This window comes from Puma concolor, chromosome D4 (genome assembly GCF_028749965.1).
Source record: "Puma concolor isolate L17-30 chromosome D4, mPumCon1.1.hap2, whole genome shotgun sequence".
NCBI lineage: Eukaryota > Metazoa > Chordata > Mammalia > Carnivora > Felidae > Puma > Puma concolor.
In genome coordinates this window covers 94,840,224-94,865,941 of record NC_141679.1, presented here as the reverse complement: position 1 = coordinate 94,865,941, position 25,718 = coordinate 94,840,224, and the positions used below count along the sequence as shown (strand labels likewise).

The 25,718-nt window shown below is 62.9% G+C and overlaps 2 protein-coding genes across 3 annotated transcripts; both read right to left on the bottom strand.

Moving 5' to 3' along the window:
* Nucleotides 1-408: 408 nt before the first annotated feature.
* On the bottom strand, nucleotides 409-4,046 carry DPP7 (dipeptidyl peptidase 7). The gene is made up of 13 exons (XM_025924174.2): nucleotides 3,807-4,046; nucleotides 3,619-3,732; nucleotides 3,398-3,537; nucleotides 3,153-3,316; nucleotides 2,836-2,971; nucleotides 2,681-2,762; nucleotides 2,405-2,571; nucleotides 2,171-2,231; nucleotides 1,749-1,867; nucleotides 1,514-1,670; nucleotides 1,325-1,389; nucleotides 894-964; nucleotides 409-769 (listed from the first exon to the last, which is right to left on the bottom strand). The coding sequence occupies exons 1-13, from the start codon at nucleotides 3,886-3,888 to the stop codon at nucleotides 568-570; spliced, it is 1,560 nt and encodes a 519-aa protein (XP_025779959.1). The 5' UTR covers nucleotides 3,889-4,046; the 3' UTR covers nucleotides 409-567.
* Nucleotides 4,047-13,188: 9,142 nt separating this feature from the next.
* On the bottom strand, nucleotides 13,189-25,046 carry LOC147575191 (endoplasmic reticulum mannosyl-oligosaccharide 1,2-alpha-mannosidase-like). 2 transcript variants are annotated; one of them, XM_086684577.1, is made up of 13 exons: nucleotides 24,791-25,046; nucleotides 24,180-24,288; nucleotides 23,377-23,492; nucleotides 21,727-21,881; nucleotides 21,324-21,436; nucleotides 19,870-20,055; nucleotides 19,025-19,173; nucleotides 18,489-18,677; nucleotides 16,396-16,586; nucleotides 15,406-15,526; nucleotides 14,551-14,748; nucleotides 14,261-14,392; nucleotides 13,189-13,544 (listed from the first exon to the last, which is right to left on the bottom strand). In XM_086684577.1, the coding sequence occupies exons 1-13, from the start codon at nucleotides 24,899-24,901 to the stop codon at nucleotides 13,332-13,334; spliced, it is 1,983 nt and encodes a 660-aa protein (XP_086540703.1). In that variant the 5' UTR covers nucleotides 24,902-25,046; the 3' UTR covers nucleotides 13,189-13,331. The 2 variants fall into 2 exon arrangements, with proteins under 2 accessions (XP_086540703.1, XP_086540704.1); XM_086684578.1 differs by lacking the exons at nucleotides 21,727-21,881; nucleotides 24,791-25,046.
* Between the last annotated feature and the right edge of the window lie 672 nt (nucleotides 25,047-25,718).

The window sequence follows — 25,718 nt, the reverse complement described above, 5'->3', positions numbered from 1 at the left end:
TTGCCTGAAAAGCTTGAGTCTCTCTGCGTTTGCAGAGACCAAGGCTCCCAGTGCTGGGCAGGACCTCAGTTCTCAGTCGCTCTATACTCCTGTCGCTCCAGCAGCCCTGGGGGCCGGTGGCCGCTCTTGGGGCTGCCTTCTGCTCTTGGCCCCTAGTCCCGTGTGTTTTGTGCCTGGAACAGGGTCCAAGGCCTGTCTCAGAAGTGGGGTCTGTACCCCCTCATGGCTGTCGGCTGCCCCTGTGCACCCAGGGGCCTGGTTGGCAGCTGCCCACCCAGGGGTGCAGCCCCGGTAGCGGTTATGGGTAGAGCTTTGCGGCCCCCCTCTCCAGTGGGCCACCCGGAAGGACACCTGGGCCGGCCACAGGGGGCCCCAGCGCCCACCCCTTGCCCTGAGATCACACACAGGTTGAGGGCTTTGTTTTATTAAACACGAGGCTGGTTTGAGAGGTGTGGCAGTGTGCCCGATCTGTCACCCCATGAGGACCACAGACACCATGCTTTGCGCTGTGCTGTGCACAGCCAGGCCACCAGATGCTTCTTTGGCCCCTCCCTTGGCCTTAGCCCCTCACCCCCAGCGCCCTGAGCTGCTCCCCAGCGGGCCTGTCTGGTCCCGAGTCGGGGAGTGCTCCTCAGCCCCCCCGAGTCCCCCACGCTGGGCCAGCTGCAGCCGCTGTTCTCTTCTGGCTGCGGCCACCCACTCGCCGATGAGCCTGGCCTCGAGCCTGCGAGCCTCCCGGACAGACGTGGGGTCTCGTGGGTGAGACGCTCTAAGGAGAAGGCGTGGGGGCCTCAGCTGGGCAGCAGGCCCGAGCCTCGCCTCACCCCACCTCAGCCCACACCCGGCCACGGCCTGGGGCCCCACGTCGCTCCCCTGGCGGGGCAGGACTGCACCTGAGGTCTAGGTGGTGGGCTCCCCCCCGGATGGTGACAGCGAGGACGGAGGTGCTGAGGTTTCTCTGTATCTGTGTCGGTCAAAGGACATTCCGTCGGCTACTCGCCGTGCTCTGGGCCATGGCCGACCCCACCTCTGCCCACCCGGTGCCACCTGCTCCAGGGCCTCGTGTCCCAGCCCGTGGGGCACAGCCGAGGCCATGACTTAAAGACACTACGTGGCCTTGAACGGCCTCATTGAAAGGGAAGGACGGAGATGAACGAGCCAGATGTCAGTTCACGCAAAGAAGTCAGGGAAAAAAGCAAAGGAGAGGAGGGGATAAAGCAGGAACAAGAGCGAAGGCGGCACAGAACCCACAGAACCACGTGTGCAGCCTGGCGAGGGCAGAGCCGGTTCTTGGGCGGAGTCTGGCAAACCCAGGGAGACTCACCCCGCCCCCTGCCCAGGGGTCCAGGTCACCGTTGGAGAAGATGATGTTGCTGGCAGCTTTGAGGTCTGAAAGCACAGATGTGGGGGTGGAGAGCGGGCCCAGCCCCCCAGGTCTGAGCCACGGAGATCAGGGGAGTGGGGGGGGGTCAGCTCAGCACAGAGGGAAGGATGCCACCATCTCAAGCCTCACCTCCCGCCCCGAAGCTGATCCGCAGCCAGTCCCTCCGGGGCCACACGCCCCACGTGTCCAGGCAGTACTGCTGGCGGAGGCCCTCCGTGAACGGCAGGTCGGGGAAGAGGTCGGTCACGTTGTTGCTGGAAAAGGTCAGGTTGATCTCGGTGCAGGCCTGTGGGACGCCACACACCGAGGTCAGCCCGGCGGGGCGGGCGACCTCACCCCGCACCCCCGTGCGGCACCCCCGGACCTGGTAATCCCAGGCCTTGGCATCAGGGCCTGAGCCGCAGCCTGTGGGGTCCGCGCAGGCCTGGTACTGTCGGTAGATGTCATAGCAGGGCTCCGTGCCCGAGGAGTTGTACACCAGCCCTGGTGAGAGGGGCGCTGGGGCCGGGGGCCTGCACGGCCACCCTGCCCCCTCGGTGGGGGACGCGTGCCCGTGAGGCGTGGGGCTCCTGGGGGCGGGGCTCTCAGCTGCTGAGGGTGGCCAGGCGGTGGCCGGGCTGGAACTTGTCGGAGACCCCGTGGAGCAGAGCCTCCCCCACCGGCCCCCGCCGGGCTAGGGACTGCACGGGGGCAGCTGTGCTCCTGGCCTCCACGTGACCCTTGCCCCCAAGCCACACCCACCCCCCCACGCTCAGCACCAGGCCCAGGGCTGAGGGGCAGACGCACCAGCCAGCGCTCGGAGCCCCTTGATCCTCCGGGTCTCGCTCAGGAGCCGGTCACAGCCAACCTAGGGGTGCCAACCAAAGACCCGCACTCTGGGCCTGCAGCCCTCTCCCCAGCTCACCCTTCGCTGGTCCCAGGCCCCAGAGTGGCTTCAAGGCTCTCGGGCTGGCCACCACTGGCCACCCCGGGGCGGCCGGGCCCCTCTCTGTCCACAGATCCCAGCCAGAGTCTCCTTGCCTTGACCGGGTTGGCAGGAAGGTGCCCTATGAAGTCGGTGGGGTACGGGTAGTCCATCATGGCCAGCACCGTGAAGGCGTTGCGGGCAAACCCGAAGAGCTGGGTCAGGTCCTTCTGGCTGGAGAGGGGCTGGCAGGTGCCGAACTCCTGGCCGACCGTGTCATAAGCTGGCAGAAGAAGGCGGGACGAAGGCCTTCAGAGGCTGCTGTTGGGTGAAGACCGGGGGGAAGGAGGGAGGCGAGGGGCAGTCAGTGGGTTGTGGGGAGGACTGCTCACCTCCCTGTACGAACAAGTCCTTGATCTGCCGGAACGCGTCCCGCACGCCCTGGGCACACTTGGGACTCTGGCCTTCAAAGTCCTGGAGAAAGGAGGATCGTGGCAGCTGCCACCACAGCCTGGTCCGGCCCGCGGGCCCCAGAACCTTCACTCACCGCCGAGACATCCCGGAAGAACTGGTAGGAGTCACCGAGGCCGGCCACAGCCACAACGGGTGCACTGGCTGCCAGCGCCCCAGCCACGAGGTGCGGGTACTTGATCCTCATGTAGGCGCTGAGCATCCCCCCGTAGCTGGGCGGGGACACAGAGCGCCTGGGGCCACAGCCTCCCCAACACCCCTCTCCGCTCTCCCTTGTTGGAGCCCACGGTGGCCCCAGGAGGACCTGAGACTTCCGCGTCTCCCAGAAATTCTGGCCCTGGGGCCGGCCACGTGTTTGTGCCTCAGGGAGAAATGAGACGGGCGAGAACCCACCTGCCACCGAACACGATGGCGGGGGTGTCCTGGGCCCCGAGGTCCCGCCGCAGCGCGCTGAGCAGCCTCGCGAAGTCGGCCAGGGCCTGTTCCACGGTCAGCAACTCCGTGTGCCCGCGCTGTGTGGACCGCTCTCCGAAAGGGAGCGACTTCCCGTAGTACCGCTGCAGGTGGCCGACGAGAGGCTGAGCCCTGGCCCCGCCCGCCCTCGCCCGCCCTCCCCTGCCACCAGTGCGGGTACCCACGTGCTCCGCGAAGACGACCAGGGCCCCCTGCTGTGCCGCCAGCTCCAGGATGAAGCCCGAGTTGTTGGCGAAGGACCACACGCTGCCCTCATTGCCCGTGTAGAAGAATATGGGCCCCTCGCCCCTTCTCCAGAACTTCTCTGTCGGGCGGAGGCGGGGGGGGGGGCGGGTGAGGCACAGGGTGGGACCTCAGGGCCCCGGGACCCCCAGGGCCACCTCACCTGACACCAGGAACCGCTGGAGGAAGGTCTTGTTGCCGAACCTCTCGAAGTTGAAGTGGTCCAGAAGCTGCTCAAAGTAGCCCTCCTGGAAGTCACACTGGGGGACTCTGTGGGCTGGAGGGGCGCGGTGCTCAGCGCATGGGGACACTGGGCACGGCGGCGGGGGGCGCCCGCGGGCCCGCACTCACCCCCAGCCTCCGGGCTGCACAGCCCCAGCGCCAGCAGCAGGGTCAGGGCCCAGGGGAGGGCCGGCTGGAGCCGGGTCCCCATCTCCGCTCTGCCGCGGGCTGCGGTCACATGACCGGCGTGCCACCCTCACGTGACAGCCCAGGCGGGGCTGGACTCTGGGCCCGACCTCCCCCGCCCCGCCGGGCTCGTGATGCCCTTTCTCCGGGTCCTCCAGGTTCCTGCCACCCACCGTGTCGCTACGGAGACGGTCACCTTGGAGACACAGGAAGCGGGAGAGGGCTCCAGGGCGTGGTGTCGGGGCAGGGGACGTGCACCCAGCCGCCTGTCCTCTAGGGGCCACTGCTGAGTCACAGGGAGGTGGGAGAGACCTGCCAGTGTCCCAGCTGCCCCCGCCCAGCCGGGACACACCCAGGCCTCTCCCAGCCTCTGGGCCGCTGGGTGATGCCCTGGGCCACGTTGCCCCCCTAGTGAAGGCCCGCGGGGGAGGGCGGGCTCTTGAGGGCAGGGCTGCGAAGGCCACATGGGCTGACCCCTGAGGAGAAGTGGGGGAGCCTCGGGAAGATGGGGTGGCGGCAGCTAGGAGGGGGCTCACGCAGAAGGCCAGCAGCTCTGAGGAAGGGGCTTGTCCAAGCGACAGTGCGAGGCCTTGTGGCGGCGGCAGGGGCCTCGGAGCCCAGGCGGGGGCTCAGACGGTGCAGACATGCAGCTGCTGAGATCCCAGGTCGGGAGGCGGCGGCCTCAGGCCCCTGCTGGGAGCTGGGACCCTGACCCCAGCCCCTCAGGCTACTGGCCCTTCAGTGCCAGGGGCTGCGGCAGGTACCCAGTGCCCAGACACCAGGGGGGCCACCTCTCCCTTGGCATCCAGTCCTGGGCATGCGTGAGGGGCCAGATCAGCAGAGCCACCCCCTGCCCAAGGCCACAAAGGGAAGGTGAGTCACCTGTCCCCGTGCCAAGACTGTCCCTGGCCAGCACGACCCCAGTCTCTGCCCAGGTCCGGCCTGTCTAGCACTGGGACAGGCCAAGGCTGGGGTCCTGCGCTCTGGCTGCAGCCTGAGAACCCGGGGCCCCAAGCCAGGCTGATTGGGGAGCAGCCAGTTAGCTGCCCCACACACTGTCCCAGGACTGTCACTGTGGCAACCAGCATGGTGACAATGACTGTTGATCATGTCATACCACCCCAGGGGTGTGGTCACCCCATGGTCACCGAATGCCATACCACAATCACTGCACAGTCCCTGTCCCCATCCCCACATCCCTGTGTCCCTGTCCCCGTGCCCCCATCCCCATGTCCTGTCCTTGTCCTGTGCCCCGCTCCTTGTGGTCCTGCGTTCCCACATCCCCGTGTCTCTCTGTCCCTATACCCCTGTGTCCCCATCCCTGTGTCTCTGTCCCTCTTTCCCTGTGTCCCTCATGTCCCCGTGTCCCTAGCCCTATTTGCCCACCGTTGTTTCCCTGTCCCCGTCCCTGTGGCCCCATCCCCTGTCCCCGCCCCTGGGTCCCTGGGACCCCATGTCCCCGTCCCTGTGTCCCCACGTCCCCGTGTCGTGTCCCTACTTGCCCATCATTGTGCCCCTGTCCCCGTCCCTGTGTCCCTATCCCATGTCCCAGTCCCTGTGTCCCTGTGCCATGTCCCTCTCCCTGTGTCCCCCTGTCCCCATCCTGTGTCTATGCCCCCAAGCTCCCATGTCCCCGTCTCCCCGTGTCCCTGTTCCTGTGTCCCGGGACCCGCACCCAGGGCTGCCTGTCCTGCGTTGAGTAGAGAGCTGCCCTCACAGGGTCTCCATGGCCTCTGCAGGGTAGAAGCCAGGACAGGACAGAAGGGCTCACGGCTCCTTCCCCCTGGATGGCAGCCTCTCCCCAGGCAGGCCCTCCTCTCGTCCTCTCCTCTCAGCTCGGCTGCCTGACCCTCCTACCCCGGCTGCAGACCCGGCATATCCTTCCCTCCAAACCCTCCCGGCAGCACTGGGAAGGCCCAGAAGGTGATTCCGATTCTGACTGTCCTGCCACACCCGGTGGCCCTGAGCTTGCGGGTACGTCTGGGGGTCCAGAAGCCCTTCTTCCGACTCCCTGGGGAGGGGGGACAGTGGCTTTGGGGCCAAAGCTGGGTCTTGATTCCCGCCTCCACAGCCCGTAGATCTGGGGAGACAGGCCCTGTCTCCCCCCACCTGTTCTGCCCCTCAGCCCTCGAAGCTGCAAGCAACAGAGCAGCGGGTGTGGACGACAGGGAACCCTGCACAGGTGCCCGTGATCTGGGTCTGAGCGAGCTGCACGTGAGGTCGGGGCCACATTTGTGTGCACGCTCCGTTACACACGCTACACGCTGAGCCCCCTTTCGTGTCAGAAAGGTGCTTTTATCTGTTGTTGAGCGTTACTTTTTTATTGTTCTGGACATTAAAAAAAACGTATTTGAGATATAAATTCCGTATCAGATACGTTGTTTGCAAATACTTTCTCCCGTTCTGTGGGCTTCGGTTCTGTGCACTCCGCATCCTTTGACGCACAGCTTTTGATGAAGTCCTACTGGGCTGGTGCTTGTGCTTCTGGATTGTGGCGTCAGAAGCCCTGTGAGGCCCGCTGGGTGCAGACCGGTCTCCGTATTGCTGTTGCTGCCGTTTCTAGGCGCCGGATGGTTTCGCTCTTTGGGTTGCTGATCGATTTTTAGCTGATGTTTTGTATGTGGTGGGAAGTGAGGTCCAGCTCCATTCTTTGCATGTGGAAATCCGGTTTTCCCATCACCATTGGTTGAGGACAAGGTTCTCTTCCCCACTGAGTAAACCTACATACCCTCGCAGAACATCAGTCGGCCATCCGTGTATGTGTTCATTTCTGGGCTCTCCCTTCAGTGACAACCACGTGTCTGTCACTACACCAGCACCACACTGCTCGGAGTACCATGCCTTCGTCGTAAGTTTTTAAATCGGGCAGTCCGTGTCGTCCAACTTTGTTCTTTTTCAAGAATATCTTGGCTATTTGCGGCTCCTTGCAATTCCACATTAATCTGAGAATTCATTTTCCATTTTGGCAAAAAAGGCTGTTGGAATTCTAAGACGGATGGCACTGAACCTGTAGATCATTTTTGTCTAGCATTGACGTCTTAAAATTAAGTATTCCTGGGGCGCCTGGGGGGCTCAGTTGGTTAAGTGTCCGACTTCGGCTTAGGTCATGATCTCACGGTTTGTGAGTTCGAGCCCCGCGTTGGGCTCTGCTGACAGCTCAGGGCCCAGAGCCTGCTTGGGATTCTGTGTCTCCCTCTGTCTATGCCCCTCCCCCGCACATGCTCTGTCTCTCTCTCTCTCTAAAATAAACATTGAAAAAACAAAAAATAATGTATTCCTATGCATGAACAAAGGATGTTTCCACTTATGTAGATCTTCTTTATTTTAGCAACGTTTTATACTTTTTGGTGTACATTACATCCTTAAATTTATTCCTATTTTTTCTTTTAGATGATGTTTTTATTTTAAAGTAAGCTCTGTGCCCAACGTGGGGCTGGAACTCACAACCCCAAGATCAAGAGCCAAATGCTCCACAGACTGAGGCAGCCAAGCGTCCCAGCCCTAATGTTATTTTCTTTTTTTTTTTTATTTTTTTTCAACGTTTTTTATTTATTTTTGGGACAGAGATAGAGCATAAACGGGGGAGGGGCAGAGAGAGAGGGAGACACAGAATCGGAAACAGGCTGCAGGCTCCGAGCCATCAGCCCAGAGCCTGACGCGGGGCTCGAACTCACGGACCGCGAGATCGTGACCTGGCTGAAGTCGGACACTTAACTGACTGCGCCACCTAGGCGCCCCCCTAATGTTATTTTCAATGGAAGTGCTTTCTTAATTCCCTTTTCAGATTGTTCACTGCAGGTGCACAGGAACATAACGTTTTGATTGCTGATCTAGTCTTGCAACTTTCCTGAATTTATTAGCTCTAGTCATGTTCTTGTGAATTCTTTGGGATTTCCTATACACAGGATCATATCACGTGCAAACAGTTTTACTTCTTCAATTCCAGTCTGAATGCCTTTTATTTCTAGTGGCGGTGGAAGCAGGTCGTCCTGTCTTATATCCGGTCTTAGAGGAAAAGCTTCGTCTTTCACCGTTGAGTGGGATGTTGGCTGTGCGTCTTTCCATGATCACCCTTTATTGTGTTGAGGAAGTTCCCTCCTACCTACGGTTTCATGAGTGTTTCTACCATGAAGGAGTGTTGGCTTTTGTCACGTGCTCTATGTCAATTGCAGTTATCGTGTATTTTCTCCACTGTGCTCTATGAATGGAGTGTGTTACTGTTTCTTTTTCCTCCTGGTGTGTGCCTTCTTTCATTCAGCACGATGTCCTTGAGGTCCATGCAAGTTGTTGCTTGTATCCACAGCTCATTCCTGTGTATTGTGTTGTGTGGATGACTGATCTCCTTACATTGAAACACCTTGATCATGGTATAGAATCTTCAAACGTACTGCCAGATTTGTCAGTATCTTGCTAAGGATTTTTGCATTAATACTCACAAGGAATATTGGCCTGTAGTCTTTTACTGAAATGTCTGTATCTGGTTTTGATATCAAGGTAATTTTGGGTTTACAGAATGATTTAGGAAGTTTTCCCTCCTCTCAATTTTCTGAGAGTTTGAGAAGGACTGGGGTTAACTCTTAAAATGTGTGTGTGTGTGTGTGTGTGTGTGTGTGTGTGTGTGTGTGTGTGTTAAGATTTATTTTTAAGTGATCTCTACACTCAATGTGGGGCTCAAACTCAACCCCAAGATCAAGAGTTGCACGCTCCACAGACTGAGCCAGCAAAGTGCCCCAACTTTGAAAATGTTTGGCTGAATTCCCCAGAAGCCACATGACCCCAGGCTTCTCTTTGTTGGGAGGGTTTTGTTGTTGTCTCTTTTTTTACTATTGGATCCATCTATTTGTCCTAGGTCTGTCGAAAACTTATAGATCATCGAGTTTAGATCATTCTTGCATGTCTGGGAACTTGCCATCTTAAAAAGACCGTCAGATTTCATGGTGTGAAATTTTTCTGTAAGACCACTGGTGACGCCCCCACTTCTGTTTCTGGTTCTAGCTATTGGACATTCACCTTGTTAGTGTAGCTCGGAGATTCAATTTTGTTGATGCTTTCAAAGAACCAACTTTTGGTTTTGTGGACCGTCTCTGGTGTTTTTCTATTCTCTATTTTACTTATCTCCATTCTACACATTTCCTTCACACTGCAAGCTTTGGGTTTAGTCTGCTCTTCCTTTCCTAGTTCTTCAAGGTGCATAGTTAGGTACTAACTGGAGACCTTTCTTCCTTTTATATTATTTTTATTTTTTTTTAATTTTTTAATGTTTATTTTTTGAGAGAGAGAAACAGAGCGTGAGCGGGGAAGGGGCAGGGAGAGGAGACACAGAATCTGAAGCAGGCTCCAGGCTCTGAGCTGTCACTACAGAGCCCGACGCGGGGCTTGAACCCACAAACCGCAAGACCATGACCTGAGCCGAAATCAGGTGCCCAACCGACTGAGCCCCCCAGGCGCCTCTATATTATTATTTTTAAAGTAGGCTCTACACCCAACACAGGGCTCGAACTCACGGCCCCGATAAGGAGCTGTGTGTTCTACCGACTAAGCCAGCCGGGCGCCTCATACATTTTTAATTTTTTTTTAATGTAGGCATTCAAAGCTATGGATTTTGATCTGAGCACAACCTTCCCTGCATCCCATAAATTGTGTACTTTGTGCTTTGAATTTCATAGGTCTCAAAAGTGTTTAACTTCCTTTCTGACTTCTCCACTGACCCATTGATTGTGTTTATTTATATTTGGGAGACAGAGCATGAACAGGGGAGGGGCAGAGAGAGAGGGAGACACAGAGTCGGAAGCAGGCTCCAGGCTCTGAGCTATCAGCACAGAGCCCGATGAGGGGATCGAACCCACGAGCAGTGAGATCTTGATCTGAGCTGAGGTCAGCGCTCGCTTCGGCAGCACATATACTAAAATTGATCTGAGCTGAGGTCGGATGCTCAACCGACTGAGCCAGCCAGGCCCCCCCTTTCAATCATTTAAAATACGCTGGGGTGCCCGACTGACTCAGTTGATGGAATGTGCAAGTCTGGATCCTGGGGTTGTGGGTTCGAGCCCCATGTTGGGTATAAAGTTTACATAAAAGTAAAATCTGTAGGGGCACCTGGGGGGCTCAGTCAGTTGAGTGTCTATTTGAGCTCAGGACATGATCTCACGGTTGTGGGATTGAGCCCAGTGTCAGGCTCTACACTGAGCATGCACCCTGCTAAAGATTCTTTCCTTCTCCTTCTGCCCCTCTCCCCAGCTTGTGCTTGCTCTCAAAAAAAAAAAAAAAAAAAAAAAAAAAAACTTAAATAAAATGCATTAATACTTGTTTTGTGGCTTAACGCAGACAATGGAGAATGCTCCATGTGCCCTCGAGGAGCAGGAACACTCTGTTGTCAGGGACGCTCTCGTCTGTTGGGTCTGCCTAGTTTGTAGCCCTGTTCGTGTCCTCGGTTTCCTCGCTGGTCTTCCCCTAGCGGGTCTGTGCATCTTGAAGGCGACTAACGAAGTCTCCAACTGCCACTGGAGACCCGGCTATTTCATTTGACTCTGCTGTTTGATGCATTTGTAACTGTTCTACCTTCTTTATAACCCTGTCTTTTCTTCCCCGTGGAAAAATCTTGTTTTCACTGAATACAAACAAAGCAAGCTGCATCTACGTTGACCTCTTAAAAGTTTTTTTTTTTAATTTTTATTTGAAAGACACCGTGTGCAAGCAACGGAGAGGGCAGAGAGGTAGAAAGAGAATCCCAGCAGGCACTATGCTCGGCGTGGGGCCCGATGCAGGGCTCCACCCCACGACCCTGGGATCATGACCTGAGATGAAATCAAGAGTTGGGTGCTCGACCCACTGAGCCACCCAGGCACCCCCCGTGTTTGAATTAAAGCCTATTTCGTCTGGCGTTCACAGCCATCCCAGCTCTCTTTGGGTCACTGTTTCCATGGAGTGTCTCCCCCCATGCTTTTGCCTTCAATCTATTTGTATCTTTGGAAGCATGGTGTCTGCTAGACAGTACGTACTTGGGTCACTGTGTTTTAGTCCATTCTGCCAAGCTCTGGTTTTGATCGAAGGGTTTCATCCATTTTATTTTACATAATTACCAGTAAGACTTCTTTCTACCACTTTGCGAGTGTTTTCTATACGTTAATCCTTTCTCATGCCTCATTTCTTCCAAGGACTTTTTTTTTAAAAAACTTTAGTGAACCATTCTCACTCTCTTCTCCTTTCCACCCACGTGTATCTTTTTGATAATTTCATCGTGGCTATCATGGGTGACATCCCGAATTTCTAACACTCTGGTCCACACATACAGCGACTGTGTTCACTAACATACACGACCTATCTCTGAGACGGCTCAGACCAGTCTGCTTCTGTAGCTACTCTCAAAACTCACGCTGCACACTGTGGGCCCCAAAACATAAACTTGTAATGATCTCCCATGAACAGCTTTTAAATCCTGGAGAATAAAAACAGGAGTGGCAGCCAAACACGTAACTGATTTGACGCATCCCAGCCGCGTCTTAACAGAGCCCCGAGTTCCCATCCGGCAGCAGTTCCGCCCAGAGTCCTTGGAGCATTTCATGCACGTCAGGCCACCTGGCGACAAGCCATCCGGCTTTCCCCTGTTAGTACCCAGAATTCTCCATTTCTGAGTCAGTTTTGCTGTACATGGAACTCCGGGGTGACAACTTTTCTCATCAAAGCATCATTCCATTCCCGCCTTCCGGCCTTTTTTCTCCCTCACTGGGAGGCTGGCCTTGCCGTGGGTCTACACGTCACAGGTCACCGCTCACGGCGGTCAAGCCTCCCCCACCACTTATCCCAGGTCGTCTTGTGTTGATTCTACTAGGAAGTGTCTGACCTTCTTGAATTTCTAATTTACATCTTAGAACGTCACATTTGGTCAGCGTTCAGCACTGTTTCAAATCCCCTTTTGCCTGAGACCCCAACTCTAACAGACTTGTGGGGCCTGCGGAGGGTGGGACCTGTCCCTCGGGCTCTGTCCACGGCTCACATTCTGTGGTCTCCTCGCTGCTGTGGCTACGGAACTCTGCTGATGAATCTTTCAACTGCTGCACATTTCAATGGAAGAGGATTTTTAATAATTATTCCCTCTGGTAATTTCTCTGGTAATCTCCGTGTGCTCGTAGTATTTCCCCAATTTCCCCTACTTCCATGTGTGTGTTCAAGTCGAGAACGTTTAATTTAGTTTTATTAGTCCTTTTCTAACAATTCTCAAGGCTGGACTGTCTTTAGCGACAGTTTTTAGCAACTAATTTTGTTCCTTTCATGGAGCCACACTTCCTTTTTTCCTCATGGTTCATTGGCTGTTGTCAAAACTGACCGCGACGGTTCTACTGCTGTTTTGTTTCTGGGGAGAACGGGAGGTGGATGTTGCCGCTCTGCCCCACCACAGGAATCTTTTCTCTACGCTGACCTTTCCGAGGTATCCGATTTTGCATTTTGTGAACTTCTGTGTTTCACGAAATACACAGAAGCTGAGGAAAGAACTTGGGCGTGGCGCTCGCTGGCTCTCTTTGCTGTGGGTCTGTGTTTGGGACAGGCCGCGAAGCACACCTTCCGCTCCCACGCCCTGATGCGTTATCTCGTCCAACGACAGGTAAGGTGCGTATGTGCTAACTTATGTATGGAGGACGGCAGGATTATCGGGCTGGAAACCTGACACCCCTGTGCACTGCAGTCACAAGCGCCCCAAAGCGACGATGGCTTTCTCTCAAACTACGCAAAGATGTTTCACGGTAAAGGACCCGTTTACCAACAAAGGAAACAATCCACGTTTATGCTGCCTGGAAAGTCCGTTCTGTCGGGTGGTCCAGGAGCAGGATGAACTTGTCCACCCGCCCCTCCCCGCCCCTGCAGGGCCGGGGGAGGATCCCTGAGTCCAACATGTAAACACCACAGCCGGCCAGGTGCCCGGATTCGCAGGAGGTCACAAGTGCCCCCCCAGGACTCCCGGGTCAGGGCACATTCACAGACTCTGAGACCCCGGGCTGAACCGCATGTCGGGCTGTCCCTTCAGCTCATCTCAGAACACGTGTGGGTCCAGGAGACCCAGAGCGGCCCCAGGGGACGAGCAGAGACACTGGGGCCACACAGAAGACGTTTGGGGATCAGGAATGTAAGTCATGATTCAAGCAGGAAGGTCCCCAGCAGGTGGGGCCTCGGGGATTCACGGCGCTGACCTCACGACACCATCCGACGTCATGAGAACCACAAGCCAGAAGTGCAAAGCCAGCGGCAAAGCACCGGGCGCCCAGCTGCCCTGACCACCTCTGAGGCCCTGAGACGTCAGGCTCGGTAACCCCCTGGGGAATGTCATCAGCCTGACCCTGGAGCACGGACAGTCGGCCGAGGGGACACGCCGCGGCCAAGGTCGAGAGAGCGAACCTACCCGAGGCCAGGGTTCCGAGGACAGGTACCCACAGACGCAAGACGTGTGAGGCCCCCGGGCAGTGCCCACGGGGGGGGTCACCCCACCCTAGGCGGGGCCCAGATGGGCAAGGGGTGAGCCTCAGTGTTGAACACGTAGGCGTCCAGGCTGAGCAGGGCCGGGTCGTCGGAGAAGAGCAGGTACAGGTACTTGAGCGTCTCCCCCAGAAAGAAGCTCTCCATCTTGTCCCGGGGCTGGGGATTGAGGGGATCCTGGACGTTGCCGATGGAGGAATAACCACCCGAGGGGACCTGCACGAGAGCGGAGACCGCGGCGTCACCACGGCTGCAGGCCCAGCCAGCTCCCCACGCCGGGCGCAGCCCTCGGGGGCGCCGGCGGCCGCAGGGCCCCCGGCCGGGGCCCCTGCGCCTCACCGCGGCACCCGTGGCCAAGGGCAGGGTCTGAGGCAAACGACCCCAAGGTCCGCCGGGGGACCGGCCCCCCGGGAGCTCAGCCGCAGCTCCTCCAGACGGGCCCTCAGAGACGCCAGCCGCCCTCATGCGACCCGACGTGCAGCGCGTGCTCCGGAACCCGGAGGCGGCCTCCCGAAGGCCCCGAGCACCTGAGGAGGCCGGGACCCACCGCCCGGCCGCCACAGGGCGTACGCGGGTCGGGTTTTGGCGCTCGCGCTCTACCGGGGTGGGTGGCGGGCCCCGGACACGGCGTGACCTCCGAGCCACGGCCCAGAGGGCGAGACGGGTGTCGGGGCCACGGTCACGGCGCCGTCTGGGGTGGGAAAGGGCTGCCCGGGGCCACACGGAGGATCCGGGAGGAGAGTCGCCCTGTGCACACCGGGCCACAGAGCCTGGTCCCCGAGACCCTGGGGCACGTGGCGCCGAACTCCCGAGGCCACCGCGAGCTGCACCGCCCCCGCCCTCGCCCCCCTCTGGCTGCCCCGGCTAGGGGAGCAGGGACTCGGGGCGGGGCGGGGCGGGGCGGGGCGGGGCGGGGCGGGGCAGGCGCTCACCCGCGTGTACTTGTTGAAGCTCTGCAGGATCTCCCAGCCCCAGTCCTGGTACTTGTGCTCTCCCGTGAGGCGGTGCAGGTAGAACAGACTCTCCACCGTCTCGGGCCGCAGCAAGTTGTGCCTGTCGGCCGGCTGGGCGGGGGAGCGGGGGAGGGAGGGATGGGGGACACAACACGGGCTGAGCTCGGCCGCCTGGGGTGGGGGGGTGGGGGGTGGGGGGTGGGGGGACACGGGAGGAGCTAGGCCGAGCCCGCAGGGGGCCCCCACGCCCAGACCCCGGCCCGGCTCACCTTGACCTGCACGTCCTTGCGGTCGCTCTGGGGGTACAGGTTGAAGTGCACGATTTCGGGGCTCAGCCCCGTCTCCATCTGGCGGTTCATCTGGTAGCAGGTGTCCATGAGCGCCCGGGCCAGCTCCATGTGGTCGGCGGGCAGGCCGTGGTGGGCGCCCAGAGCCAGCGTCCCTGGCAGGAAGCACACCAGGTGGTCCTGAAACCAGAGCGGTTTCCTCACCACTGTGAGTCGGTGGCCACGTGGGGCAGGGGCGGGGGCGGGGGCCACACCGGGTGCAGGGTCCAGCGCTCCCTCAGGCCCCCCGCATCCCCAGGGGTCGACGGGCCTGAGCGGGGACTTCTCAGGGCCCACAAGGGCAGGAACGTGGAAAGCGACTCCACTACGGGCCCGGCCCCTGGAGCTCCACACGGGCAGGGGGGAGGGTGGCGGACGGACACCCGCCTGCCAGGGGAGCGGATGCTGACCCGGGTCTGGCCCTGACCCCACAAACACTGATGGAGTACCAGGGGCAGGGGACAAGTAACTAGACCCAGGGCAGAGGGCAGAGGGCAGAGGGCAGGGAGGAGAGAGGGGAGGGGGAGGGGAGAGGAGAGCGGGGAGGGGGGAGGAGAGAGGGGAGGGGGAAGAGGGGGCAGGGGGCGGGGAGGGGGGAGGGGCCGGGGACCCATCACAGACCCCAGCCCCCCTCGCCGCACACCGCCGCGCAGTCCATCGTCGACCTGTGAGGGCTCACGCCCCACGACCAGAATCTGAGCCATCTCTCCAAGGTCCAGACTCGCGAAGCCATCGGGGGCCCAGAAAAACGGGTGCGTGCGGCCCCCTACGCCCCACCTGCATCACGACCGTGCTCACCATCTTGGCGCTGAACCGGCCGTGGGCCAGCTCCCCCACAAAGGTGAGCTTCCTGGGCTCAGACCTGCGCAGCAGGTGCCTTTTGATTCCCTCGACGGCTTCGAGGTAGTCTTCCAGTAACCTGTGAACCGGCAGGCCCCGTGGGCTCAGGCCAGGTGGGTGCGCGGCCCGACCCCCCCGCCCGGTTACCCAGGAGCGGGCACGTGGCCACGAGCTGCCATCCCCACGCTAGTGGCCAAGAGGCCTGGCCCTGTCTGGGGTGGCACCACGCCAGCCTGGAGATGCAGGCTCGTGGCAGTCGGCGGCCTGGGGCACACACGGGGCTGTGCCCGCCGCTCCCCCGAACGGGGTCGTTCCTCTCAGCCGGCCCCCGTGGACCACCCGGGACCCCACGTGCCCACCAGGGTTCTCTCAACGTCCCCACGTTCAGGCGTGGGGAACTCCGGCTCCCAGGCGTGATGCCCTGATCTCTGCCCGTAGGGGTCGGCCTCCTGGAGCTGCCCACCCCCAGCGGTCCTGGGCCGTGGTCACCCCCTGGCGTGAGACTTCAAGGATTTCCAGTCCCTTCACTAGAGTGACCTGTGTTTTCCCGACCGCACGACGAGGCTCCCCGAGGCACTGCCGTCTGGGAAAGCGCACGTCTGAAGCGTCAACCAGGCAGCGCGGGGAGGCCCAGGGGCCCCTGGCCACCTTCTGCTGGGGAGCGGACAAGCAGAGCCGCCTCCACAACCCCGAGGACGAGAGCTCGGCCGGTGAGCCGGGGGCCCCTCGGCCGGGCCCAGACCCCAGGCCCTGCCTGGCGCAGAGGGGCCGGGGACCTCCGTGACCAGCCAGGCGTCCTCTCTGGCACGAAGGCCGTGCCGGGAGGAGACACATCCCCCGCGGAGGGGCCGAGTCCGGGTCCGGCACGGCCGCTGCCTCCTGACCGAGAACTCGGGACAAGGGGAGCCTCGGGGACCCCGTCCCCGAGGCAGCAGAAACAGGCCTCACTGCGTCTCCTTCTTTCCGCCCTGGATCCACTGCTTCAACAGGTACTCGTAGTAGCTGTCGGCCCTGGCGCCCAGAGTGAACACTCCCATGTGAGTGAAGAGGCCGCTGTGCGTGTTGATGAACATGGGCACCAGCCCGTCCTTCTTCCCCGACAGGGAGTGCACACGCCTCGTCACCTCCTCTGCGGCCTCCTGGGACACACACACACACACACACAAGGGGAGAGTGCGGGTGAGCCAGGGGGACGGGGCTGCCGGACCTCGGGCCAGCCGAGGAAGGCGGGCCTCGTCGGCTCACCCCTCCTCCGTGACAGGCGGGCCCGTTCCCAGCGGAGGACGGAAGAGGACGGAAGAGGCCGGTGTCCCGGCCCACGGCGCTCCCCTGCCCGGCTGCACCGGGCAAGGGCTTCTGAGGGTGGCCCCAGCCACGCGGCAACCAGGTCCCCACCCTCACACGCGGCTGCCTCGATGAGCGGGCAGATGCCGAGGGCCCCGAACACGGGGCTGAGCTCCTCCTCCTGGCAGGGGACCGTGTCTGAAGGCCACAGCCGCGGTCCCCGGGACCTCCTGCCCAGGCGTGGCCGTCTGCTCCCGCTCGCTGGAGGGAAGGCAGGCGCGTCTGCTTCCGAGCCCGCGGTCGCGGCACACCCGCCCGCCGATCCTGTTCATCCTTCGAGACCCAACCAACCTCAGCTCCTCCCGGGCAGCGCCACGCATCTGTGCTCCATGGCCCTGTGCGCGTTTGCTCGCGGCGCTCGGGACCCTGCCTGGGGAGTGACTTCCTGGCCTCCACCCGCCACGTACGCCCGCCCCTTTTTACAAAGTCCTCTGAGGCAGGAGCGGCTTCAATTTCCCTTGGGTCTCCAGCAGCTACAGAGATCCGGCATCGCAACGGCGCCCGGCCGGCGTCTCAGAGCAAACAGAGAGACGCTGAGCTTCCGGAGTACGAGCCAACGACAGGAAAGCCGCTAATCCGCCGACAAGCAGACAGGCACCCGGACGCCCACCTCCACCCGGGAGATGAACACGGGGCCTGCGGGCGTTTGGAAAACGCCACACGTCATCAGGACAAAATCCACAGCCCAGAGGAGGCACCCTCACGTGCCCACCGCGAAGGCTACCGAGGAAGACCGGAGGACAAGCGCGGGCTGCCGCGGAAAAGCCAGAGCCCTGTGTGCGCCTGGAACCTTCTCCCGGGAGCGCCGCTCTTACCACCCCCGCGTGGGAAACGACCCAGCTGCTCCTCAACGCACGAGAGCCCGGACAGCACGTGGTCCGACCGCACGATGGCAGACCACCGGGCCACGAAAAGGGATGCTTCGGACACGTGCTACGACACGGGTGCGCTTCTCCCGGACGCTTCCAGCGCGGACGAAGACGTCACGCGTGGCGACAGAACCGGCCACAGACGGCCCACGCCGTACGTAGGACCTCGCTCACGCCGAGCATTCCAAACAGAGAAAGCCACGCACGACAAGTGGGTTTGCGGCCACCGAGGCAGGGGGCCCGGGTGGGAGCGCTAGGGTGCGCTGGCCTACTTCCTGAGGCGAGGACCTGGTTCTGGAATCAGACGGTGGCAGCCGCTGCCCACGTGGGACTGTGGCGCGACGTTCAAGCCAAGAGGCAAAACTTCCTGACGTTCAAATCGCAGCTCAGGTTTTTAAGGCAGAGGAAGAGTGACGAGGCAGAGCGCCAAGTCCAGAGGGTCCGCCGCGTCCTGGAGACTCACCCACAAGGAGAGGGACCCCGGCCAACAGGATCGGGGCGAGGGTCAGGAGCGAGGTCCACAAGGACCGTCAGCGACGGGCTAGCGAGGCCGAAACCCACGACCGTGGGCCCCTGCCTCGCTCCCGGCACGGACCACCCCCGGGGGCCACCACAGCACGAGGCAGGGGGCAGTTGGGACCCCAAGGACACGGGCCCGCGCTCGGACTCAGCCCCCAGTCGACACCCTTCCCGCCCGCGCAGCTGAGGAAAGGCGAGGAACGAGGGACTGGAAAGCACACAGGACGGTGGTCCCGCGGCCCGGGGTCAAGTCCACGCACGCCTCCGCTTGGTGTGACGCCTCCGGCCGGCAGGCCGGCCCCCCCGTACCTGAAACTTCTTACTCCCCGTGAGGCGGGAGAGCTCTCGGAACTCCAGCTGAATGCTCGTGACCTCGGCCACCGTGCTGTCCGAGGTCCAGCGGGGCGGGTGGGCGGCTCCGGTGCCGATGTTCACGTCCGAGTATGGGATCCTGGAGGGCGTCTGGAACGCAGGCAGCAGCCGATTCCCAAAGTCTTCCTGATGACGCGACACGACGAGGACCGAGGTTTCCCGTCACACGCCAGCCTCGGCTCCGTTCCACGACGCCCACCCTCCCGCCCCACCCCCGCCACCCGTGCTCACCCCCGTAAGCGGACACGGGACCTCACTGGCTTCACGTGGCCTCGGCGCTCAACAGCGGTGAGACCGAGGAGCCCCGAGAGCGCTTCCCCACGGGTCGCGACGGTGACAGGGACCTTCCCACGCACGTGCGCGGGAGCGAGACCCAGACGACCGGGGAGACGGGAGACCCGGAACAGACCCCCGCCCCCACCCCCCGGGGGCCCCTCGAGCCGCGGAACCTCCACCGGCGCCCGGACACTCACGGCCTTCCTCAGGAAGAGGTCGTCCCCGGACAGGTGGTAGGCGCTCAGAAGGCCGCCCAGGATCCGGATCGTGCTCTCGAACAGGTTGACGTCCACGTCTTTCTGAAACCGGAGCTTCTTAGACACCCACTTGCGGGCTTCTTCAAACTCTGCGACGGGAGACGGGGTGGGAGCGGCAGCAGGTTACAGGTCCCGGCGCCCCCGTGACCGCTCGCTGGCTCTGGGGCCACGTGCGTCCTCGTGTCTCTCTCTCCCGAGGGGCCTCGCCATCACTTCCCACGGCAAGGGGACACACCGCGGAGCCCCCTGCACCCGGAGGACGGGCAGCCAGCGTGCCGTCGTGAGCACCAACGCTGACGGGTAAAGGCCACGGCACAAAGGGCCACGTGAGGAACTCAGGGGGAGCCTCTGGCCTCTACGGAACACCGGAAATGGACTCCGAGAGACCGATTCGGAAGTACCCAAAGACCCGTAGCCTCAACCACACCCCGTCCACGTGGCCTGAGAAGGGTGTGATGGAGAGACCCGGGACGCCGATGGCCTTATAGGATCACGTGCCGCCTCCCACCAGGGAGCCCCTTTCCGGCTAGGACGGGAGCACGGGCTGGAACTGCCCCCGGACGCCAGCCCAGGCCTTCGGCCGGGAGCCGAGGGGGCGACTGCCCTGAGCGTCCCCGGGACGCCTGCCATCAAGGGACAAAGCGACTGCCTGCCACCCAGGGGAAGGGAGAGCTCCTCAGACGGAAACAGTGGCGTCTACACCCTCCAGGGCACGGCTCGCTCACTCGCGCGCCCAAGCGTTCCACCGGGGGAACTTGGCCGCGTGCTCGGGGACGAGCAGGTACCTTTTTTCAGACCCAAAATCCACATGGTGTCCAGGGCGTCAATCAGCGTAAGTCCCAGGCCAAACCACTCGCTGAAGGACCTGGACACGGGTTTCAGCTCGTCGTGGCCCCAGGCGAACTTGCGGTAGCCGGTCCACGCGTGGCGGAAGGCGTCTATCACGGCCCTCTGACGCTCGTTCGGGGAGGCTGGGAGGAAGACGGCGGGTCGTGGGGACCGGAACCGCCCAGGGTTCAGACACCGCCCCTCTGCAGCCCCAAGCCGCGGGGCGCTCAGTGGGGTGGGGGGACACCGTCCGGGGCCGCAGGTCAGCAGCGGACGACCCCAAAGATCGGGGCGCGGCGCCGCCGGGCTCGGAGCCGCACGGCTGGACGCGGCTGCCAAGGTGGCGAGGCCTCCAGGGCCCACACGCGACGGCTCGGCCTCTCATCCGCCTGGCCTGCGCCCGTCCGCCTCCACCAGACGCCCGGCGGGCACGACTCTCTGGAGCTGCGGGGAACGCGCGGTGGGCGGCGGTGTTTGAGGCAGCAGACCGGTGCCTGCCGCTCCGCCACGGCAGCCGCGCTGTGCAATCCGGCCGGGGGAGCATCAGACGTGGCGGGCGGGCCCCGGTGACCTCCACGAGAGCGCCTCATCTCACAGGTGCCCGCGTCGTGCGTCAGCAGCTCTGGGTGTTTTCGGGGAGGGAACAGCGTGTGGCAGACACACCCAAGGCCGCCCTGGGGCCCTCCCAGGGTGGCCTTGACGCCGACCGAGAAGGTTTCTCCCCTCCACACGTCGGAGGACCAGGCACGAGTTACAGGGCCAGCAGGCGGACAGAAACGTGGGCGTCGGCGGCTTCGCGACACGTGTCCTCTCGGTGTGGCCCGAGGCCCAGTCTGCCTCCCCCCACACGCCCGGGCCGCCCGTCCGGGCTCTGGGCTCCTTCTTCCTCCTCCCCTCCTCAGCGGCAACAGCGACAGGACTGGAGGGTCACAGCCCGGGCCCCAGGCTCAGCTGACCCGGCGCGAGCCCCCGCTCCGGGAGGCAAATGGCCGTGGCCGCTGCCGGCCTAACCTCGGTTCTCCCGTCCGTGGAACGGGCCTACGACAGACCGATGACCTCAAAGGCTGCCACGAGAACCAAAGCAGACAGGCCGCACGGGGCGTACAAAGCGCCAGTGCCCCGGGGGCCCCCCACTACAGGTGCCAGAACGCAGGACCCCAGGACCCCACCGAGCCAGGGCCGTGTCTTCGCTCTCCCCGGGCCCCGCGCTGGCACGGACGCGGGCAGTTCCCGCACAGGCGGCCTGTGGCTGCCGCGATGGGCCTGGGACCGCGGGCCGCCGTGGAGCCCCGTGTCCTCCCCAAGGCTCTACAGAGAGCTGGGGCCCGCCCGGGTGCCCAGCTGGGTGTCCACGCGCCCTCTCCGTCACCACGTCCGGGTGAGGCCCGACGGGGCGCAGGCGGGGCCTTACCTGGTTGGTTCTGAATCCCGGGGGCCTGTGAGGAAGGCTTGGTGGGGGGGCCCCCTGCCTTTCTCGAAGGGGGTTCGGTGCCCTGCTCCGGCTCGATCACTGCACCCCTCCAGCTTCAGGGAGAGGAGGAAGAGGAGTCAGCCGGCTTGAGGGCAGAGATGCAAACGCCCGCGGTCACAGCCTGGCTGGGCTCGTGGCGGCCCTCCGCTCCGTGCGGCACGACGCGGAGAAGGCAGGGCCCCGCCCCCACCGGGGTCCCGCTCCCTCCACTGTCTGCTCTGAGAGGAGAAGCCGCTTCAGACAGCGCGCCGATCCTATCCCTTTGTTTTTCAGGAAACGTCAAACGGACCGGCCTCCGCGCGTCTGGCGACCCGTGCTGCCTCGTCTCTGGCGCTCCCTGTACCTGACCACCGTTCTCTGTGTGCTCTCTTCCTGACGAGCGTCGCCCACCACCTCGTCCCTCCGCCTCGTGTCATCCTGCCTCCGGTCCTTGGAGTCTTTGTCGGGGGCTCTGATCTGCAGGTTGGGCGGTCCCCGTCGGAAATGCCTCTGAGGCTTCTAGATCGAAGCAAGAGCCACTCGTGAAAACAGTTCAACGCCCCAGGAGCCGCCACTCCGTTTCCACCTGGGATGCTCTCCCTATCAGACCCAACCCCACGGACCACGTGGAATGGCTGGTGGCGCACGGCCCCCAGAGGAGATGCCTTCCCGCTCCCACGGCAACATGCAGATTTGGCCAGAAGATCCTTTCTCGCGATCTCCGGGCCCTGACCAACCGGGGCGGAGACTGTGCCAACGGGCTGGCGCAGCCCTGGGCAGTGGGTTAGCATCCTGGCCCAGGAGGGTTCCAGGCCGTCACGGACCCTAAAGGTAGCAATAAAGGGTCAGAGCCGCGTCCCCGTGGATGGAGGCGCAAAGAACACTGTCCCGGGCCTGTGCCCCAGGACCCCCACCCTCCGTGCTCAGAACCGGGTGGCCAGCGCACCGGGTCCGGGGACGGAGCGCAGGGGCCCAGGCGTAGCCTGTCGTCGGCAGAGGGCAGGAGGAGGCCCCTCCTCCGCAGGACGCAGCAAGGAGGCCGACTCAGGGATCGAGCACATCTCTGCCGCTCAGTACCCACGGGACCCGTGAAGAGGTCCTCGCTGTAAAGACGCCGGTGCCACGGAGCCGGGACCCCCGTGGCCAGGAGGACGGGATCCGGCCGCACACAAAGCACCGGGGCTGACCCGGGCCTGGGGCACAAGCGCCGGAGTCCGAGCAGCAGGAAAGGTCCCGGCGGCCCCGCCACAAGGGGCCCCGCGCCCCGAGGCCCGGACCCGGGGAGCCGTGCACACCGACCCCGGCCGCCGCCACAGACGGGATCACGGGCCTCCCGAGCAATGGAAGCGTGTCTTTCGGCGGGCAACCGTGCAGGCGGGCTCTGCTCCCGTCGCCGTCACGAGAGCCCAGGTGCGCGAGAGCGGCCGAGAGGAGCGAGAGACGTGCGCGTCGGCTCCACGAGGGAGGACGTGAGCCGTTTGACGCACGGCCTCCGAGTAAGACGGTTTGCAGAGAGGCCTCCTGGCCGCTCCCCGTGGGGCCTGACCCCAGCCCCCTTCCCCGCCCACGCCCTCTGAAACTGCAGCTCCCTGAACAAGCCCAGCTCCCCCTGCCTCGGGCAACGTCACTGGACTCAAGCCCTGCTCTCCCGACTCTACCCAGGACCGGCGGCCGCCCAGTCTCACACCGCAGTTCAGCGTCCCGTCCCCAGCCTCATCCCTGGAGGACACCACGGCCACCGGCCTGCTCCCGCCGGCCCGCGGCTCCCCCAGACAAGGGGCGGGTCTGTTTCGCTCACCAGCAGGTATCCAAGGGGAAGGAAGGAAAGGATATTCCTCCTCCTTGCCCCAAGCGTCATCCTACTGGCTCAGGATAAGGGGCGCAGGGCGCGAACATCAGACAAACAACAAGGGAGAGAACCGCTCCCCCGTCCGTGCGGAACATCACGCGCGGTTCTGAAACGCCCGTGGGACCGACCCCGGTCGCAACCCCACGTGTAGTTCACCGAACATACCTGGGGTAAAAGCCCCGGCGAGTTTTCTGGATTAGCATCTGCCTTCTGAGGAGCCGGCAAGACGGGCGGATCTGCTGGTCTCACCTTCCGCTCTTCCGCTGACCTGCCATCCACGGCTAAACGAGAGAACAGATTTTATCCCAAACGTGCCGCACAGCCCCAAGGAGAGCCCGAGCGAGCGCGCGGAGGAACACGTCTAGGTGGGCGCTCCTCACCACGAGAGGACACCGTGAGACCTGGGGAAGGTCCTTTAAACCAACTCAAGAACGGCCAAGGGTAACCAAACCTTCCTCAAAGCACTTGGCAGCTTCTGTCCTGCAGCCCAGCCCACACGGACCTCCCCTCAGCGGCTTCCCTCCCAGGAAGCGCAGACGCTGGCCTATGTGCAGCTGTCTCCAGCCGCCTGCAGCAGCTCCTGAGCTTTCCTCCCCCACAGGGGTTCCCTACGCCCTCACCCAGACTGCCCGGCCGCTCGGAACACACGGTAACACGTGTCAGGAAGTTCAGGGAGCGTGTCTGGACGGGGCACGCGACCTCAGGACCCGAACATCTCCGTGAGGCGCAGAGGACGGAGAAGCCGGCCCTTACACCGGACACCCAGGAAGCAGGCGGGCAACATCACATTAACTCGAGCCACGTTCTAGCAGGGTGGCTAAAGACACTCTCCGCTCCTTTTCATCTGCGCTTCTCGCCAATTCGCAGACGCTCCAGGCGCTTAAGGCGCACGGCCAGACCGCTTCTGCCCAGCCACCCGCAGTCAGTGACGCACACGCATGGGGTTGAGGCACACGCGCAGCCGGTACCTCTCCACTGGTCAGCCACGCTGATGTAGGACAGGAGCCCGCAGAGCAGGAGAAACGTGAGGAAGAAAAGGATCACGTTGCGCTGTAATCTCGACAGCTGCTTCCATTTCTACGGGACGGAAAACAACACAGCTGGGACACGTGCGACCGCTGCAAATTCAGGGAGGACAGTGGGTAACTCCCAAGGTCCGGTTTCTGAACCGGGGGAAGCGCCCCGGCGGCAGAGACTGACGAGCCGCGGGGATATTCCAGACGGTATAGGGGAACGGAAATAAACAACAGACGCAGAAGCCATACGTGTCCTATCGCAGGGGCCGTGAGGAAAGGCTCGCGCGACGCGCGTGTTCCGTCTCAGGCAGCCGGCGGGACCCCGCATCTGCCCCGATGTGGGGGTGTCGATGCCCTGCAGCCCGAGACCGCGGGGCTCCTGACCCGCCGCACCGAGGGGCAGCCTACAGCTTTCCCCCTCCCCGACCCCGCCCCGCCGAGCGCGGGCTGTAAAGACGGCCTGCGGCCGGCGACCACCGCTCCCCGGGCCCGGACGAGCGCCTGCGCTCCAGGCAGGGGGCGGCGGGCGGGCCGCGGGACCCCGGCCCGGCGCCGACCCTCACCCTCCAGCACGAGCGCCGCCGCCAGCTTTTGCTGCCGTCGTAGCTCTGGCCAAGGCTCAGCGTCACCGAGATGAAGTCCCGATGTGGCGCCGGCGGCGGCGGCGGATACATGACAGCGGTGGCGGCGGCCCGGGCGACCCCGCCCACTGGCGGCGTCAGGAGGCCGGGCTCTGAGAGGCGCCGGGGGCTTCGCTGGTCCGACACCCGCGGGCAGCCATCGCAGCGCCGTCCACACCCCGCCCATCGCGCGCGCGGCCAATGCGCCTGCGCCGCGCCCTCCTAGTCCCCACCGCGCCTGCGCCCGCCCTCGTGGCCCCCCCGCCCCTGCGTGGGTGTTTACGTCCCGCCGCGTCGGCGCACGGCCGCACCTGCGCCGTGACGCGCTTGCCCGCCCGCGCCTGCGCGCAGCCCGCCGGCGCAGACCCTGGGACTGGGCTGGGTACCGCGTCCCCGGGACCCGCCGGCTCCGTGGGGTTGGCAGGACGTCCGGCGCCCCGCGCTCCCGCCCCGGGGCTCGACTCCCGGCCCCGGGCTGACTTCCCGGCCCAGAGCTAGTGGGGGCCGCAGCTCAGCGAGAGGACAGCGGGTCCGGTGCGAGCCCGAGTCGAGGCGGGGCGGCTGTCGGTGTCCGCTCTTTGGAGCCGATGGGCTGGGGGGCGCGCGGACGGCCGCCGCGGCGAGTTGTGCGCGCGTTTCCCCTCAGTAGACACGCGGCAGGGCGGAGCGAGCCCCGCAGCGCCGAGGGCCGTCCCCGCTCCTTGCCGGCCCCCTCGGGTGAGCCCGCCGCCTCCCGCAGTCCTGGCCGCCGCACTTAGGGGTGTGTGGCGGGCTCCCCGGCGTGTGCGCCTCCCTGGCTTGTCTGAAGCTGCCCCAGAAAGCGCCTCCTGCTCTCCGCCCCCCCCCCTTCCCTAGCGGGGGTCATCCCCGA

What these genes read in the sequence shown, in the direction of transcription:
- DPP7 (XM_025924174.2), bottom strand. Translation starts at nt 3,888, where the DNA reads ATGGGGACCCGGCTCCAGCCGGCCCTCCCCTGGGCCCTGACCCTGCTG. An exon ending in TTCCTGCCAACCCGGTCAAG is followed by an intron (nt 2,232 to 2,404) that starts GCAAGGAGACTC and finishes TGGCACCCCTAG; the next exon opens with GTTGGCTGTGACCGGCTCCT. An exon ending in GGGGCTCCGAGCGCTGGCTG is followed by an intron (nt 1,868 to 2,170) that starts GTGCGTCTGCCC and finishes CCCTCTCACCAG; the next exon opens with GGCTGGTGTACAACTCCTCG.
- LOC147575191 (XM_086684577.1), bottom strand. Translation starts at nt 24,901, where the DNA reads ATGTATCCGCCGCCGCCGCCGGCGCCACATCGGGACTTCATCTCGGTG. An exon ending in GATTTTGGGTCTGAAAAAAG is followed by an intron (nt 19,174 to 19,869) that starts GTACCTGCTCGT and finishes CTCCCGTCGCAG; the next exon opens with AGTTTGAAGAAGCCCGCAAG. An exon ending in ACCTCTTCCTGAGGAAGGCC is followed by an intron (nt 18,678 to 19,024) that starts GTGAGTGTCCGG and finishes TCGCGTCATCAG; the next exon opens with GAAGACTTTGGGAATCGGCT.